Source organism: Copidosoma floridanum, unplaced genomic scaffold (genome assembly GCF_036245765.1).
Source record: "Copidosoma floridanum isolate Cflo_tuat_1 unplaced genomic scaffold, Cflo_Japanese_pri ptg000030l, whole genome shotgun sequence".
NCBI classification, from domain to species: domain Eukaryota; kingdom Metazoa; phylum Arthropoda; class Insecta; order Hymenoptera; family Encyrtidae; genus Copidosoma; species Copidosoma floridanum.
The window spans coordinates 11,844,227-11,862,112 of record NW_028321907.1 but is presented as its reverse complement, the minus strand read 5'-3'; the positions used below and the strand labels follow the sequence as shown (position 1 = coordinate 11,862,112).

The 17,886-nt window shown below is 37.0% G+C and overlaps 1 protein-coding gene across 1 annotated transcript; it reads right to left on the bottom strand.

The window, feature by feature from the left end:
• Positions 1–9,884: 9,884 nt before the first annotated feature.
• On the bottom strand, positions 9,885–16,679 carry LOC106643085 (lipase 3-like). Its single transcript, XM_014358065.2, has 8 exons — positions 16,343–16,679; positions 13,645–13,843; positions 13,392–13,506; positions 12,359–12,608; positions 12,106–12,273; positions 11,934–12,018; positions 11,716–11,858; positions 9,885–11,509 (listed from the first exon to the last, which is right to left on the bottom strand). Exons 1-8 carry the CDS (start codon positions 16,517–16,519, stop codon positions 11,297–11,299), a joined length of 1,350 nt encoding a protein of 449 aa, XP_014213551.2. The 5' UTR covers positions 16,520–16,679; the 3' UTR covers positions 9,885–11,296.
• Between the last annotated feature and the right edge of the window lie 1,207 nt (positions 16,680–17,886).

The window sequence follows — 17,886 nt, the reverse complement described above, 5'->3', positions numbered from 1 at the left end:
GGACACATTAATACATTTCAACCAAAGGCGCAAAGTACGAGTTTTACGAACAAATCAGAAGAGGGGTCAGAAAGTGCTTAAGGGGTGCAAAGTTTTTGTGGAAAACTAATATTAATACTTATTTAGAAATATACAGGCACCACGATACTTAGAATACTTATCGTTATTTGTACTTTTGTTTTTGGAGACACTTGTTTTGCCCACAAAAATGGTTTCAGACAACAAAGAGCTGGTTCAGATTTTGGGGTAAAAAATAACTACATCCACTGCTGATTTTGATACTATAGTAATATGACTCGGTGAATAGCATCCTTTCCTATGTTTAAAAGTGATCGTGGAATCAGACAATCAAGTAAAAAAAAATATTCTGGATTATTTTCTGTATTAAAAGCAAAACAGCACAATAAGCACAATCAATATAGCAACAGTAATGCAGAACAGTAATGCAGAAAGTTCGACACAAACTATTTTATCGTGGTAACTATGTGGTGTAAATTAATGGAGGAAATGTGGTTTCTACCATCTAAATTTCTTTTTTTTGACATCTCCAACCTTCATCAATCCATCTACATACAATATCCGTCCATCGATCGATTGAAATTGGCTTGTTTTTCGGAAACCTGAAGTATAGTTCTTTCAATTTTTTTTCAATCGTCCAGATAATACTTTGAAAGAGTTCCTACCAATCAAAAACGATTTAATATATATTAGAACAACATCACAGCAATGCAGATCAAATGAAAGCCTGAGTGAAAATTTTTCCGACGTTGCGCCAGCGAAAATCATTTCCATCTCCCATCCAATTTATAAGCGATAAGTGTTGTTGTATTACCGTGATATAACGTGAAAAGCCGCTCGCTGAAAATCACCAAAGAAAATGTGATATTAATAGGTACAAAAAAAAAAAAAACATTACAAACACGAAAAAGCTCTCATTACACGGTACGAAAATAAATTGACGCGTAACTAAAACGATCCACTCCAGCCGCAAATCCACAAGTAGACCTTTTTCCCCGCATTTCATTCATAACGATAAATATACTGTCGTAGCTTCATCGTGAACCGCGAATCGTTTGCGTGTGCCAGCGCGAAATTATTTCACCGCACCGCTCGCGTATATAGCTCTCCAGTAAGACTGATCGCAAGGCCCGTGCGGCGCATTCACATATTACAGCGCGGTAATGGTGGTTATCGTGATGATGCTTTCGCAACCCGACGGTAGCTTTGATAGGTGTATAAGGTATTGTATTGTGCACCGGCCGTTTTGTAATCGCACCTGTCTATTAGTTTTCTTTTTTTTTTTTTTTTTTCCTCACCACGATATTGCACGCCTGGCTGGATATCCGTACATCAATATACACCCCTCGAGAGATGATTGTAGGATTGTTTAGAATATTGTTGTCAGACGCCCGAGTGGGTATCAAAAGTTGTTATATAACGCGTATCATAACTTTCGAAAGGTAGTTTTCTACGCCACTTACCTACTTACTTACAAGCCGAGCGGTGTGGAAAATGAAGACCAGAGAGAGATCGAGAGAGTCTCACGTAATCGGTGTAATCCACATTTGAATAATTTTATTCCGTAATGTAGCTCGCAATCAATGTATAATGTATAATGTATGTAAGACACCCACCCTCAAAGGTATATTGCGAGTGATCTTAGAAACTTCTACATGTACGAAACAAAGACGTTTAACAATTTTTACAGAAGGTATTTTGTCTTCGAGTTTGACAACTTATAACATTATGCAAACAATGATTGAGTTACGATTTGACTAGTACATTAAAAACTGTTTTTATCGTTTGCACCAATATTTAACGAAATGTATCCTTGTGAAATATTTCATTAAAGTGAACTCGGTGACACGCAATAAAATATGATGATGACCACCGCAAGATTTTACTGCGTACAGAGATAAGTATTTTTGTTTGCAAAATCTAGATAGTTTTTTCAAAAGGTAACTCTTAAGTATTACCAACCTTTATTTGTATCAAAAGGCAACTTTTAGCAGTTTTAATGACGCTCATTCCTTTAATTTTTATCCCACAAGCGACCTTGTCACAACTTTTACGGTTGTTACTGGATATCAAGGCTGTAAAGGAACCCCAAAGTGTAAAACATCATAAGATTAATTTTTCGTCTCTGATTCAACCTTCCATCTGTCAATTTTAGTACTGTAATCTCTGAAATTCCTTTCACTTGTTAATATGTCTACTTATTCCCTTAAAAATGGACAAATGGATCTTCCATAAATCACAGTAAATCTGCGATAGCCGTACAGCTCGGGAGAGTCGAGTTGTGAGGACAGCGGCGACGGCGAGTCCAAGAAATTTCAATAGAAACATTAAACAGGTGGAGGAGAGAGGAGGTACACGTTTGCCGATTAATATCGACCACTCGCGGGCCGATTTGCGTTGCCCAACAGATTCGCGCAGCAGCCGGTGTCCAGTAAACCCCTGCGATCCGCGCGCAAGACATATACCTACTTGGAGCACTTGGCCATCGATTAAAAGGCGCATTATAGGGAACGAAACAAACGATGTATAGCTCATGATAAAATCTCGTCTGCGCGTATACATGCACAGTGAATGCGCAAACGACTTTCGGTCAAAATCTCGACTGTTGCGAAAGTACCTAATCCTTTTGTGGACGGTTTCGTGCACTTACTTGTGGACACGTTAACATATTAGTTATACCTGTTGAATAAGGTGGAGTATAAGCGCAATATGTTGGGGATGAACGATTTCGTTGCCACAATTGCGTCGTGCATGCAGACAGAAAACTAGCCGAGCGCGAAACAGCCTTTTTTATGCCACGTATATACCATCGATTCTTCTTTTCCTCGGCTCGTTAATGTGGTTCTATGAGCTTATTTCATATACATATACATAGCAGTTATCTAGAATCATCGGTCAGCTACAAGTTGTAGAAATTCAATAACTTGATGATCCATGTCAAATGACAGAAGAATCGACAGTATATAAGAGTATCTTCGGCAAATTGAAGAAATAAAATAAAATAAAAAACCTACGGACAAACGATAAAATGAAGCTTTTATTGATAAACTGACCAATAAAGAGTTATTTGTTGTATGCATGAATGGTAAAAACTAGAGTCACCGAATTGTATTTTAATCAATCACACGTACGATTAACTATTACTTTCTTCATTTAAATTTATAAATAAAGGCGTTTATAAAAAAATTTCTTACTATGTATTCTAATTTCTATCACGTTAACATATTAGTAATACCTGTTGCTTACAAAATTTCTTACTATATATTTCTATCTTTCAGTTATAATTGTGGTCTACAACAGTAACTACGGCTACAACTGCACTAAAAGTTCATCGTATGCAAAATACAGTACACGAAGTAGAAACAGACAAGTAAGGTAAGACGAGCCATCTAGTAAAATCCGTCACTTTCAGTCTACAATAACTATTAAAAATAACAAAAATTAGATGTATTCGTTGACGCTATACATTGTATTGTCATTTATAATAAATATTCTATGCAAAAAAAAAAAAAAATTGTTAACCAATGTACAAGAGCAGGTTAACGCCATAATCATCCTTTACACTTCCTGTTTTATCGTACGTATGTACTTCATTCGCGTATCTTGCACCAAGTGAAAAATATATATCTAACAACAACAACAACAATAACCATATTGTTGACGAAATGTGCTGATTTCACTTGCCCGAACTGCAACAGCTCAGTCACGCAGAGCCTAATCATCTCCTTGTTTCTCACTTTTCTTCTTTCTTTTTTACCTCCGATTGTCGGAGAATTGGATACGGAAGATACGTGTTTTTTCGACGTTCCCCGACTGTGATAGATTGCGTGACGCACTCGTAAAAACTTAGATTTACTGTGCGATTTTCAGCGCGAGAGGTTTTCGCAATAGCCGTGATTTTCACGCCAGAAAGGATGTGTACAGCTACTGGGCGCTGTGAGCTGTGAATTTTTCTTCTCCAGCACCAATTATTTGGTTTTTTTTTTTCACCGTAAAGCAAAGTGTGAATCAATGTATGATACAGAAAACTATTTTATTTGCACTTCATTTGGATTTATGACTTTTGTTTCAAAAAAGCTATATATTTGTTGCAACATCCGTTCTTGCTTATAGTTTTTGGATCGAGGAAACAAAAAATGGCATGAACCAAAAAAAAACTTTTTCCTCGAAAAGATTAAGAAATATCGGTAACAGTTGGGTATATGTGGTGACATTTATTTTTGAGCTATGATGCGCTTTGATCTGGTGACTTGCGCAACCTGCATCAAAAACGGCATCCCGCATTGTTGCAGATAATCACCATCAGTTTAACGCGTGAATTCACTAGTTTAAAAATGAATTACGGTTTACCAAGTGCTCGCTGTTAATCAAAAAGATGTTCGTTTTAATTACATGTATAAGTAGGTCTCTTGCGAGATAATTGAACCCGCTAGATTAGTTAAGAAACTGTAGATATTAAAACTCAGCTGTATATCTGTAAATTTAGATCAAGGCTTTTATATTTTTCCTTTGTTAAATGTAAATTTTCAAATCAGCAGGTAGAATATAATTACTCTTTATCACTCTATCCACATGAATCGACTATTAAGTTGTATTATAAAGAAATACTTGGAAAAACCTTTTTTTATTAATTTTGAAGAATTTTTAGCTAAAGATTTTTTATTTTTTATAGAATTTGTATGTCCCCACTACTACGATTCTTAAGTAACTAATTATGATTATTTTTCGCAATCATCAGTGTCAATTTTACAGTCACATAAGAAAAAATTTTAGTTCTACTTGGGTGTAGAAGTAAGCTATCCGTGACAACAATTGTCTTTGAATCGTAGTTAAAGGGACGAACGTACAATATTAATAGGAACTGTATATTTTTTTCTATGCAAACTTATTTTTCTACTACAGCAAGGGAGAATGCGGTTTTCTTAGAATTCGTGCAGTAAATAAAAAATTATTCTGATACATGAACAACCGATTTTTCCCATCATTCCAACAGCATGAACTGTAATAGTGATTGTAATATTTTACCTAGTAGTGACTCCGACTATACATTGTAAAAATGATCATGTACTTAAGTTCATAAGAATATTTTTTTACTTGAACTTTTACAAAATGAGTAGTAGATTAAAAATACTTAAAAATTGTATGGATTCGCTTATAATTGTGAATATCATCGCTTGTACGATAAGAGAAAAAAATCAGTTTTCTGGATAGTCAGTAACCCCGACAAAAGAAGGACTGATTCATTCCTCGTGACGCACGCAGCGTAAAGAGAAGGATTTACCAATAATTATGACAAAAGGAAAAAATTTTTTCGGTGCCAATTAAAAAAGTTGAAAGATATTTATTTAACCATACTATTAATTACAACATGAATTGTTTTACAATTACTTTTGATGTAGCAAGAATCTGGAAACGCTCTACAAACAGTATTTTGAATCGCCACACATAAGATACACTATATTTACGAAGCATTGAAAAATTGTAGATAAAAATATTAAAATTTATATCGGCATGACTCTAGTGACATCTTTGTACAACACAAACTGTTAACCTTGTTTTTTTTATTTTTTTTTTATTTTGCCACGATATTGTAATAAAAATTATAGGTAATATTTTTTATCCATACAACGTTACAGATACAAACGTGAAATATGATTTAAAAATGGGTTACAAGAAAAAATTTCACTGAGAAGTACAGGAGTTGTAATCAATATGCCTGAAATTCCAAAGGATCACGTCCGGTGTCCAGTAAATAATCTGTATCAGTGTCGTTCTTACTATCTTTTTCTTTGTCTTGGTTGTCGGATCGATGAGATCACTGACCGTGTGTAAGTATACTGTATAATTCAGGATGGCATTTTTTTCAACACCAGCTGCATTAAGCTTTGATTTCTGATTGCAAATGAAAAATAAAGTCGATGTAGTTGCTATTGTCTTCGATGGTGTATGCTGATTCTCCCATACAATGAACACCGTCGTCCGTGACCGATCGAGTGTCAATATCAGGTCTTGCAATCGTGAGTCGATGTTATTGTTTGGACCTCGAGGACATGGTATTTGCATTGTATTGTACCTCACGAGCTTGTTCAGCGGAGTAGTACGTTTTTTGCACCTCTGGATAAAATTTCGTGTTGGAACTGTTTTCGTATTGACGTGCATTTGTCACTGCGCTCAGGGCAGACGATGAAAATGAGTAATGGGTTTGGTTGGAGTTACCCGACGGCCGGTCTACAATGACGGTGTTCCAAGGTACGATTAAATGGCTCTCTGAATACGAGGACGAAAACGTACGCGACGACGACATCGAGAACGTGGACGTGTAAGTTCTACCGTTGTTGCTGCTCGTTCCAGACATTTTGCCACGTGTTTCGGAAGATCAGCGCGATTTCCAGCACCACCTTTCGTCACAGCTTCAGCGACAAGGTTCAACTGCGTTATCTGTTGTATAATTAAATGTTTAGGTAGTCACCACTCGACCCAATGAACACCAGGTGAGATGCTTACTTTGTTCATTCAACAACTGCTGGTGCCTAACAATTCTTTCTTGTAATGTAATTAACATGCGTGTGCGTGTGTACGTGCGTGTTGGTGTGCATATGGGAGTGCGATGACGTGGGTGTGTACGTGGTCGACTGTACGGTGTGGGTTCGGACGTGACGGTGCTCGTGGATGAACGCGGTTTTGTACTGATTTTCCCGCGTGGACGAAGATATTGATACCAATTGTCGTTCGCTATTGTTTGGTGATTGATTCATGCTCCGGCAAAAATAACTATTGTTCGAAATATCAAAGACCAGCCTCGTGAATGCACAGACTTACCAAAGTATCACTCTATGAAAAATTACAAAGACAACTCAAGAAATGTGGAGGACGTCAAAATGCTCGTCGCGCCTTTACTCGCCTTTATATATATGCACGCATGAGACGATCGGGCGATCCATCCCTCCTTTTACTTTTTCGTTAAAGATAATGTTTTTACAAGTGACGTGCAGACGTGTATTGGTGAAACATACGGACGAAAAATTGTAAATGTGAGAAAGCCCCGAGGAATGGAGGTGATACTGGAAAATTTTTTTTAACTATACTTCCACCTACTTCTTAGCCGTTCAATTTTTGGTCTACCTTAACATTTTTGACGACGTTCGTATCAGTGCTACTGTACAAGATAGGCAATGCGTGTAAATGACTATTAGCTAAATAAGACCCCGCCAATAAAGATAAAGTTGAAATATTGTACGACTTTCGGCAATATTAAAATCTACAAGAATACGTGTACATAATATGTACAATAGTTTTATCAAACTAATGCATAAGGTATCTTTTAAAAACATGTACCAGCACTCAAATCAGATACTTAGACCTTAAATTGTATATTTATTAAGAATCTTGAAATAATTACAACAAATCGTATTTTTTATGACAGAAAAAATTTTTTGAAGACAAAATTAATTACAAATTGTCAACAATCATTAGTGAATTCGAATAATCATTTGAAAGTCACTCATGAAATTAGTCTTACTTGATTTAATATCATTTATCCATAGATTTTCTATAACATATATTTAATCGTTTAAGGAAATCTCAGGAAAATTCAGGATAAGAAGAATCTAAATTTTATTAATTAGCTTCCACAAAAAGAGTTGAGTCAGTGTCTGGCCTAGGAGTCGTACTTGACTGTCCATGGAGCTCCAATACCCACGTAGGCACAGTTTTTTCTACATCTTAAAAAGTATAAGGTCCACCCGAATCCATATTATCTTTTTTATATCCATATCGTCTCACTCATATACTTACGTTATCTGGTCTCCACGCACTAACTTTTCTCTGCTTGATACCGCACTCCGTCGAGCTCTTCATATAAAAACCCTCATACCTATGTGGCTCACACGGCTCATCTTTATCATCTAGATCATCACTATGTCCCGTATAATCTTTACGCCAACACCATGGTTGCGCCATACCAGGTATTAAACTTACGCATGATCTTGTCCGATGCCCTGAACTATCTCGCCTGCAAAATCTGTTCAATTATAGTATCAAAAACTTAACGAGCCATTTTTCTCTTCAACTGAATTTTTCTTATCCAGCACACCTTTCAATGAAATTACTTTCATCTGTCTGTTATCACAACCATATACACAATCGTATTACCATGCCTCATCATATTGTGATATTGCGCAAAATACTACTTATTTTTAGTTTATTCAAACTTTGTACTGAACTTATTGCTATTGGTGACGTCGAATCGATTAAATTATGATTGTTAATGAAATTTCTCTGTTCTATTACATATTGTTTATCTTAAAGTACACTTAGTTTATAGTTGTTGAATAAATAAATAAAAAGATTTTTTTTTTAATAGATGGTAAGGCATAAAATCATGAGTGAAAGTTGTTAATCTAGTGAGGATGGAATTTCTTCAAATCCATGACCTAAACCTCACAAATACAAGTACTACTTATACTTAAGTAAATATGGCATATTTATTTGTTATTTAATATATTGCATGGTTATTTATTTATTTTGCATACCTCGTAGAATAAAACCCTTACGTTGTCTAAGTTGAACAATTTAAGTTATCAGTATTGCAAATTATTTAAAGAATATTTACGAGCGGAAACGTGTAAGTAAAAAAATTGGTTATCAAGACAAAAAAAAGATAGAACAAATTTTTTAAGACAAAAGCAGCTCAAACAACACAGTACAACCAAGTAAACTGCGCACAAAAAAGTTCTTAGAGATTGTTAATCGAAATTTAATTGTCAGACTGGGAATAAATAAGAAATCTGTGGTACGTGTAGGAATGAATCAAACGGTATTCTTGGAGTAGTGAAAATATTGTAATTTTAAAAAAAAAGCGATGCCAATATTTTTGACAAAGTAATACTTAAAATCAATAGAAGCTGGCAAGCTGTATCTGTAACAAACTATACTAAGTTAATTTTCCTTTTTAATAAGAAGAGAAGATTTGTGTCAGAGAGAAACATGTTTTATGTTGTAAAATATATGGAAATACCAATTTCAATCGGGTAAGACTTGGAATTTTCGTTTGTTTTTCTTACAATAGCCAAAAAATTTATTTGTGACTCTATTATTAATTTATATTTTATTTCTATTTCTGTCATTTTTTTAAATGAGTAAATTATTTCCAGTCATCGAATTGATCGTAGTGGTTGCATGAAAAACAAAAATCTTCTTTTCAGTTCTTAGATGATAAATATCGGATTGATTATTTCTTAGTATCAACAAAATTTCGTGTGAAACTTTTATCAACACAGAAATTTCATTATACAATTATGTTGAGACTTATCATGTAGCTTTTTTGTATAGGTGAATTTATATTTCTGATTGTACAAATTAATAAGCCCCTCTGTAAAGATTAGTTCTGATTATAGCCCCAATTAGGCATACGTATGTTTTTCTCATAAAAATAACTCGCGTACTTCGAGTTAAAAATATTTGAAATGTGATATTTTAGTACAATTGAATTTTATGACTTTTGGAAGCAAATATCATACACTGGTCGATTAATTCAGACAGGCTTATCCTGAGAAATCAAGCTTTCTGTTCACTCAAAAAACATAGGGAACTCGTAGGATGAAAAAATACTTTCAAACAATGTATTGTTAAACAACTCTTATGTAGCAACAATACCGATACAATATTATTTCTTGTTTGCTTCGAAAGCTGTGAATGCACAAAGCCTAAAACGACGTATGTATTATTCATCGATCTCTAATCTACTATTATAATGCTTCCTATCACAGGATGTATTCTACACCTTTTTTTTTCAATCCTTTTTCATACTTTCACCAAATGCAAATTCGGCTATTCCTAAGAAGGTATTTTATCGATAGTACTACCGATTCTCGTAATAATAAATTTCGCTTTATTTGCGTATACTCAGAAAAAATGAGGTTACAAGCGTCAGTAATCGGTTACAAATTTGAAATTTTTTCAAAGAAATCTCCCATAAACAATTTTTTTTTTTTTTTTTATTTCATGCCATACTAAATGCTTCATAAGTAGTAAGAAAATGGTTCGAACGTAGCAAAACTTTACAAAATACCATTAAACTACTTACACGTTACGTAATGCTATAATATGTACAAAAGCTGATTTTCAAGTAAATATAAAATAAAGCAACGACTCTGTAAAAGCAAATTTACAAGTGATTGTAAAGAAAATTATCAAGTATCAAATTTACATTTTCCTGTATTTTTAACAAGCATTTTAATATAGTAGACCAAGTGAAAGAAAAAATACTTGAACTTAATGTGTGTATTTTATTTACACGTACTACGTACCATGACTATAGTCTAGTATTGTCACTGAGGTTTCACATTTTTGAGACATCCGATTTTTCATGATGAATGTTCATTCTTATCCTGCGTTCCAATAGAATAATTCATATTTTTAAATCAATTTCGCAATAAAATGATACTATTCGTGGTTCTCAATTTCATTGTTCTTACATTTCTAAGTTATCGGTCTTTTATCGCAATAATTACATATATCTCGAAAAATTTGCAACAAAAATTTTTAAACTGCTCTACATTATATGTACATATACGTTTAGTAGCTAATTTATGTTACTATGAAATAACTGTTGAAAGCAGAGCTCTCGGGTGCTGAAAGGGCCAAATGTTTTTTTTGTCTGTATACGTCATTATAACTGAAACAACTTGTGCATAAACAATCAAATTGTTTTAGAACCAAAATTGAGATTCTTTAAAAACCAATCAACGTTTTTATGTAACGTAAAACTTTTTTTTTATTCAACTCTACAATTTATTGGGTTGAACGAAATGAAGAACTCAATACGTAATTTTAAAAAACGTGATTATTTCCGAAAATACAAGTTGCTGTTTCTGAATCTTAAAAAAAAAACTCGTGTACACCCCTAAGGCGTCAAGTATACAACTGATACAACAAAAAAAAACAAAACTAAAACAAGCCAACGTAACTCAAGCACGACAAACATTATTAGAGCACATATATTATGAGTTTTTTTTAAAAACATTTTTGGTAGAATCAAGCTATTCGCTGAAATAGTTAATGATCCTCATCACACGTCTTTTGAATGAAAAGACAAAAGTGCAATATTATTACCACGATAAAATAAATAAATCCGCATGCTTATTACCCGCTTCTACACTTGATAAATACTAAACGCAATCTCACCAAGTGTTACGTTGAACAAAAATTTCACAACCGTATCATTTTTTTTTTCTTCTTTCCTTTTTACATTTGAAATCGCAGAGGAAAATGACAGATTTTAGACAACGACAGTGGTCGGCGCGATGTCCTGGCTCGTCACCGAGTCGCTTCCCTTCTGATCACCGTTGTACCAATCGAGTGTGCGTATGACGTCGACGTAGAGACCCACTTGGGTGAAGTTCGAGAACAGGAAGTCAAGGTGGCTGAAGCGCTCGTGGGTTATCGCTCGGCCCTCGGCGTTTGGCAGTTTATCCAAAAGTGCCAGCACGTCCTGCGAAAAATATGAACGGATGAAACATGATTTCGAGTGTACGGTTGGATCAACACTAGCAATGGTGAAACTTGTCATTGATAAATACACTATGTGCAAAAAATTCAAGCCCGAGTCCTCGTTCGTACACCAATGTGATGCAAGTACACTCGTGCACGAAGTAAAGAATGTACTTATATGGGTAAGGGGAAAAAAAAAATGCTCACCCCTTCCGTCGTGTAGGCGTCGTTCATGCCGTAATAAAGGATTATGGGAATGGTTATCCTCTCGAGATGGTACTCGGGCGGTGTCGCGTTCTTGTATCGGATGTAATTTCCATCCCTACCAAAGTCGTACTGCCGGAATTTACCTACAGAAATCGCACAAAAATCGATCAAACTCGTCGAGGTTAGCAGAACAAACGAATGAAACAAACTCCATTTACCACTGAGCATAATTTGCCTGTAATGCAGGAGCGTCTCGAGCGACGAGCCTTGCGGGTAGTGTTGCAACACCTTGGGCATCATATTCTGCGTCAAACAAAACGACCACACGTGTCTCGTTACTTCCCCACCCAATACTCTCATTGTCCGAAAATCTATACGGTATATACTCACAATGTCGATGGCGTCGAAGTAATTGTTCTTCAACAACCCGGCGAGATTTAGCATCAGCGTTTGGCACAAAAGCTCGATGCGCGGCATTTGGCAGAAGGTGACGTACGCCGCGAGCATACTGGGGTTCCGGGGGAAGATCTCGTGGACGCCCAGGGTCTTAAAAGTTTTCTTCGCAAACAATAGGGTGTATTTTCAGCCACATGTATATTGTTAAGCGCAAAAAATGTCAGGAAGGTAGAGAGGTGTATCCCACCTGGAGTTGTCTGCCGTAGCGCACGGCTATCGTGCCAATGGGCCCGGGCACGAAGTGGGTGAAAATGGCGATGGGGGCGAACGACAGCATCACGTTGACCTTGGCGTTGTACTCCGGCTTCTCGGACAGGAGCACCAGACTGATGGTCGTGCCCATGGAGTGGCCGATCAGCGACACCTTTTCCGCTCCGGTTGAGCTGATGACGTAGTCGATCGTCGATCTGAGGTCGTACACGCCCGACTCGTGCCAACTGTACATAGACATTTCATTTTGTCATCATGGGGTCATTGGAAAAATATACTCTTTCCTCCATTCTTCGGTTAAAAGTGTTTTACACGTTTGCCCGTCTTTTTTGCCAATGTCACTGCAAGACTATAACAAATTTCTCACTACATCTCTCGTTATCAACAAGTCACTGTATCCCAGATCACTATACATAAATGGGATTATGGTCCCTTAATTTTAATGAATGAATAAATGAAGCTTGCGTTTACTATTTACTGTTAGAGCTTTATATTTTTTGACATCTCCGTGTACGTTTCATTTATAATATAATTTATTTCCACTGCACCGTATGGCATCGTACACGTCAAGGCTGCCAACGATTGAGAAACTTCTAGCCCAATTTTGAATTAAAAGTGATTTCATTGGAAAATTTTTGTTTATAAAAAAAAACATGCCCACGTGTGTCTGTTTTTTGTTGACACGAACGTTGATACACATAATATAATCACGTTGATTTGCATTCACAGCAGATGTGATTCCTGTACGTTTCGATACGTGTATCGATCAACGCCAAAGTTTATGAGCGTGTCATTTGAATGGAACCAGTTTGCAAAAAAAAAAAAAAAAAAAAAAAAAAAAAAAGTGACGCAAGATCTTACAAAAGTGATAGAATAACGTTTCAATTGATGTTTTTACCCGATCGGTCGCGACTACGCGCGTAATAATGACAATAAGGCACGGCTAATTCTTCAATCCTCGCGCGGTAAGATTAACAAATCCGATCGGTCATCGGCTCGCATTACCATACCTGAAGCGCCAGAATTTTTCTTCCTTGGGCACCAATTTTTTGTGCCGCCTCGCGTAATAATTGCCGCGCGTGTTCATCAGCCAAACGTCATAGCCAGCGTCCACCATCATGAAGGCTGCGAAAAAGAAAAAAAAAAAAAAAAAAAAAATATCATCCGTCGTTTCAAACGAAATGGGCCTCATTGACAAGGGTATTTTCGTCATCAACAAAAGATCGTGATGAAACGGAAAATAAAAAAATTAATGTAACCTACCGAGATCCTTATCGGGTCCTCGTAACACCCAGACGTCAGAAGCAGCGAGGAGTCCGTGAATACAGAGCACCACCGGCTTTTTCGGGGTCACCGGGGATTTTGGACCTCCGGGCATTCGATGGATCGTCAAGATGTAGCCGTCGTCCGTCGTGACGTCATACTCCTCCGCGTAATAGCCCGCCGATGTCGCGAGGTCTACCTGTTGAGTCGGGATTTTTCGCTTTAGATTTTTACTATTAGAGATCTCTCTCTTTTTTTTTTTTTTTTTTTTCTTTTTGTTATTACAAGTGAAATCATGTGGGGATGTATATTTTTGTCAATTTATTCGGATTTATACTAATTGTTTGGTATCACGAGCTTTTTTTATTTTATTTTTTTTACACGTATTACCTAATAAAACATTTATATAATTAGTCTACCAGAGAGTTTGCTGAGAACCGCAAATTTAATATGAAAATGAAAAGCATTTATATTTTAATGCACATGTAAAAATACGATACATCTTTTGTTTGAGGTAAAAGTTTGAATTGCATGACATGTAAGTTTATAGTAAAATTTTTAATGAATATATCAACAATCATTGCATCACATTTTTTTTGTAAAAAAAACTAGATCTAATGTACATTAACATTCAAATATATATTTTAAAGGAAATAACAAAGTAAAATTGACGCTGATTTGTATAAAGTACTTTTTTTTATACTGCACCAAAATCGTATCTCTGTTTATTACTTAGTAATTTTCTCTGTAATTTAATATTATGATACCAAAAAATTATGAGATATTTGAAAAACACATTACTCAAGGTCACTTACTGACGTATTTAGCTCAATTTTTAATTCAAACTAAAAATAAATTGTTACCAAAAAAAATACTTGTGATAGTTGTTGAAAACTACTTGATATTATACGATAATGAATACCATTGCACCTTGTATTTAAAGGACTTCAAAGTTTGCAGAGTCCAGAAGTTGACTTTCGTTCTGCCAATCTATATAATTTCATTTCGGGTAGGAAAAGACACCGAATTATTGTAGCAGTGCGTAAAAGATACGGTTAGCATCTTTGTTGATTTTACCCATAGTTTTTCACTTTCATTCGCCAATGAAATGTGAAGAAACCGGAAGTAACTTGAAAAATGCCACTTTCTTGCTTCCGTAACCAAAGAGACAGTCTCTTATCTTTATTGATCCATCATACCACGCATTGTGTGTATACCCAAATTCAATGAAATCCATTTGAAACGAATTACTAAAATTCCAAGTTCCGACGTTTTACCGGCTGCACACACCGTTGTAAGATCATCAATGCGATGATGAATGAAACCAAAGGAGAGCAAGTGCAACGTGCGATATCGCAAAAACGTAAGTCACCCGGTCTGTGTCAGTGTGTATAATATATATGTATATAATCATCCGAGAGATCGGCTCTGCGTCAGTTGTGCACTTTCGATTTTTCACCGCGTCATCGGCAGTTACCGATCCACTTCCGACGACTACATATCCACTCGTAGAGGACCAAAGAAGAGATTCATCGACCCGAATACCGCGGCACGAGCGTCACGCTGATCGTTAAATCGGCCAAAAAAAAAATCGGAACTTGGTATACCTATATACTTAAGTGGACCGGTGATCGGTAAGGTTTTTTTTCATTTCAGACCGGAAATAGGCACCACGTGGATTTTTCAACCACCCACGGGCCGGAAAAGACGCTGGGCGTGAAGTTTGACACCGCTCGTTTTTCCACGATCTTTGAATTATTCATACGGACCCTACGGGATCGACGATCGATCTTAAACGTTACTTTTATGAAAATTTCGTTTTAATTTGGGATCGTTACGATTTTCAATCGGTTATGTTAGGCAATCGGGAATATTTGAATTATTAATCATAAATATCGCGTTCTGACAGCTGCTGATGGCCGTTTGAAGGTGTCGCTATGTGCGCGTGTGACTTACCCGGTCCGCGATCGGCGAGAGCTATGGGTTTTTTCAAATTTCGGATTAACTTGGGAGACGAATTTACCGTTTTCTCCAGAATATGCTATGTAAATTTCCAGACGTATAGATACACGCGTGACATATAAATCATGACTCTCCTAACTGTATCGGAGGTTTGCCGATTTTTTTTTCCAAACGAGCGAAAAAACCGTAAAAAAGCAAAAATCGTCCCTCGCTTTTTTTTTTGCGTCACGAAAAATGTGTTATATACGAACACTTTCCCTTAATACTGTGGAAAATCAACTTGGATAAATCTGTCGGGTAACTCAAAGCGACTCAGGGAAAAAAAAAATTGGTCAATCGTTAACGCGATAAATTTCGCTAGCGATAATCGGTGTTGACATTTCAAGCGACAGGTTTTCTATAAAGATTATGACTCAATCATGTTTCTCATCGATTTTTCCTACTAGAATCATCAAAAGTATTTATTACCGAAATTCTTCGTACCTACGCTAGTAGCGCATTTTAAATAACCATTCATTAAAAATTAGTTGAACATCGATGAAATTCTCGATCCCACCGAAAAAAGCTCATCGTTCACTTACGCCAAAAGCACAGTATTTATTTTGACAACTTAAAATTTCTCTTCTCTCGCTCCTCACGATATTTACATATATTATCGAAATGAAGCCAGTCCTGAAAAGCATATCAACAGCCCGTCTTTAAAAAAAAAAAAAAAAAAAAAGCATAAAATACTCACAAACGTTTCCAACTTGTTCTGCTGTGCGTGTCCTTTCTGCGCCCGCTGGCTCCGCGTCAGCACCTCCCTCGTCAATACCCCACTGTCGTGAAACCTCGACGTGAATGCCGCTGTCTCTACCATCAACACCACCACCACCATCACCAAAAATCCGTCCACCGGCCCAAAAAGGCGCATCTTGAGGGATAAAACTTGTCTTCCTCAGATCTATATGCTTTGTACCCGCAGGAAAAATCGACTCACCGCAGTATCAAACATCCGAGCGTTGTTCCGACCGAGAAACCGGCCGAAAATCCGCACGCGCCGCGTCTAATATAGCCGATCGTTGGCTCTACGTTTTTTTTTTTTTTTTTTTTTTCACAATCTTCTCCTTCTTTTTCTTTGGCTCCTTTCCGCTTGTCTCGCGCGAAACACCCTTGTTTTTCCCACCGCAATTATTGCTAACACCGGTCGTCGTCGCTGACGCGTTCGTCCGTCATAAAAAAACACTACATACCATTACCTGGACAGAGAAAACAACAAACTACACTTCTCCGTTCCCACGATTTGATGTTATCTCCCGACCCAGCCGCTCTCGTCTTACCGGTCATTCCAATCGATGATTTGTCACACGCGCCGATCGTTGCGTGCGACCGACGGCCATTCGAATAATAAGGCCCGCGCGCTACACGCTCTCGCGAGCGACTAGTCGGCCGGCCTGGGCCGTTTAAGCGGTCGCGCGTATGCGTGTCTTTTACGCGCGAGATCAAGGGGGAAGTGAAGAAGAGAAAAAAAAAAAAAAAAAAAAAAAGAACTAAAAGTATAATAAAGACACGAAAGTAGATTATAGTCCCACGGGAGCACCGCGCACTGGGCGATGCAACAACAATAACAATAATCAGACAATGCGCTGTTTTGACGCTCCGATTTACATATACGCTTGCGCGGCCGAGTCATTGTGATGTTGCGCCCGCGTACCTACAGGTGCGAGCGATTGCAAGCCGAGAGAGGATGATGATGATTTCAAAAGACCGAATCGCCGGCGGAATTGATGGTTCGAGTCTGTCGAGGTGTTGCGTCGCGCGGGTTTCGAGATATATCACACGGGCGTTAGGAGTTATTGCGTCACGCGGCTCCGCGAATCTCTAATGAGCGTGGAAAATCGGCACCGATCCTCAAATCTCGCCGAGGCGAGGAGTTGCCGATTTTTCGTCGAACCAATGGGGACATTGATAACTCATCGAAATAGAAGAATTTGTCAAAATGTTTGTTGCATACGATTGACGAGGTCTCTTTTTACGAGGAATCGTGAAACATCAACTTTGCCATCGCCCTATCAAATAAAGTGCAAGTGACCTGTCTTTAAAAATATAGCGTGCTCGAAAGCGAACTCGATCGTTTGACAAGCGTTTAATGTACAGAGCGCAATTTGGACTCCTTGATATTTTTTTTTTTTTTTTTTTCACAATCTTCTCCTTCTTTTTCTTTGGCTCCTTTCCGCTTGTCTCGCGCGAAACACCCTTGTTTTTCCCACCGCAATTATTGCTAACACCGGTCGTCGTCGC

Bases quoted from the DNA above. Each gene is read 5' to 3' on its own strand.
- LOC106643085 (XM_014358065.2), bottom strand. From the start codon at position 16,519: ATGCGCCTTTTTGGGCCGGTGGACGGATTTTTGGTGATGGTGGTGGTG. The intron at 13,507-13,644 runs GTAGGTTACATT...TCTTTTTCGCAG, and splicing joins AGGACCCGATAAGGATCTCG to CCTTCATGATGGTGGACGCT. The intron at 11,510-11,715 runs GTGAGCATTTTT...TATTTTTCGCAG, and splicing joins ACGCCTACACGACGGAAGGG to GACGTGCTGGCACTTTTGGA.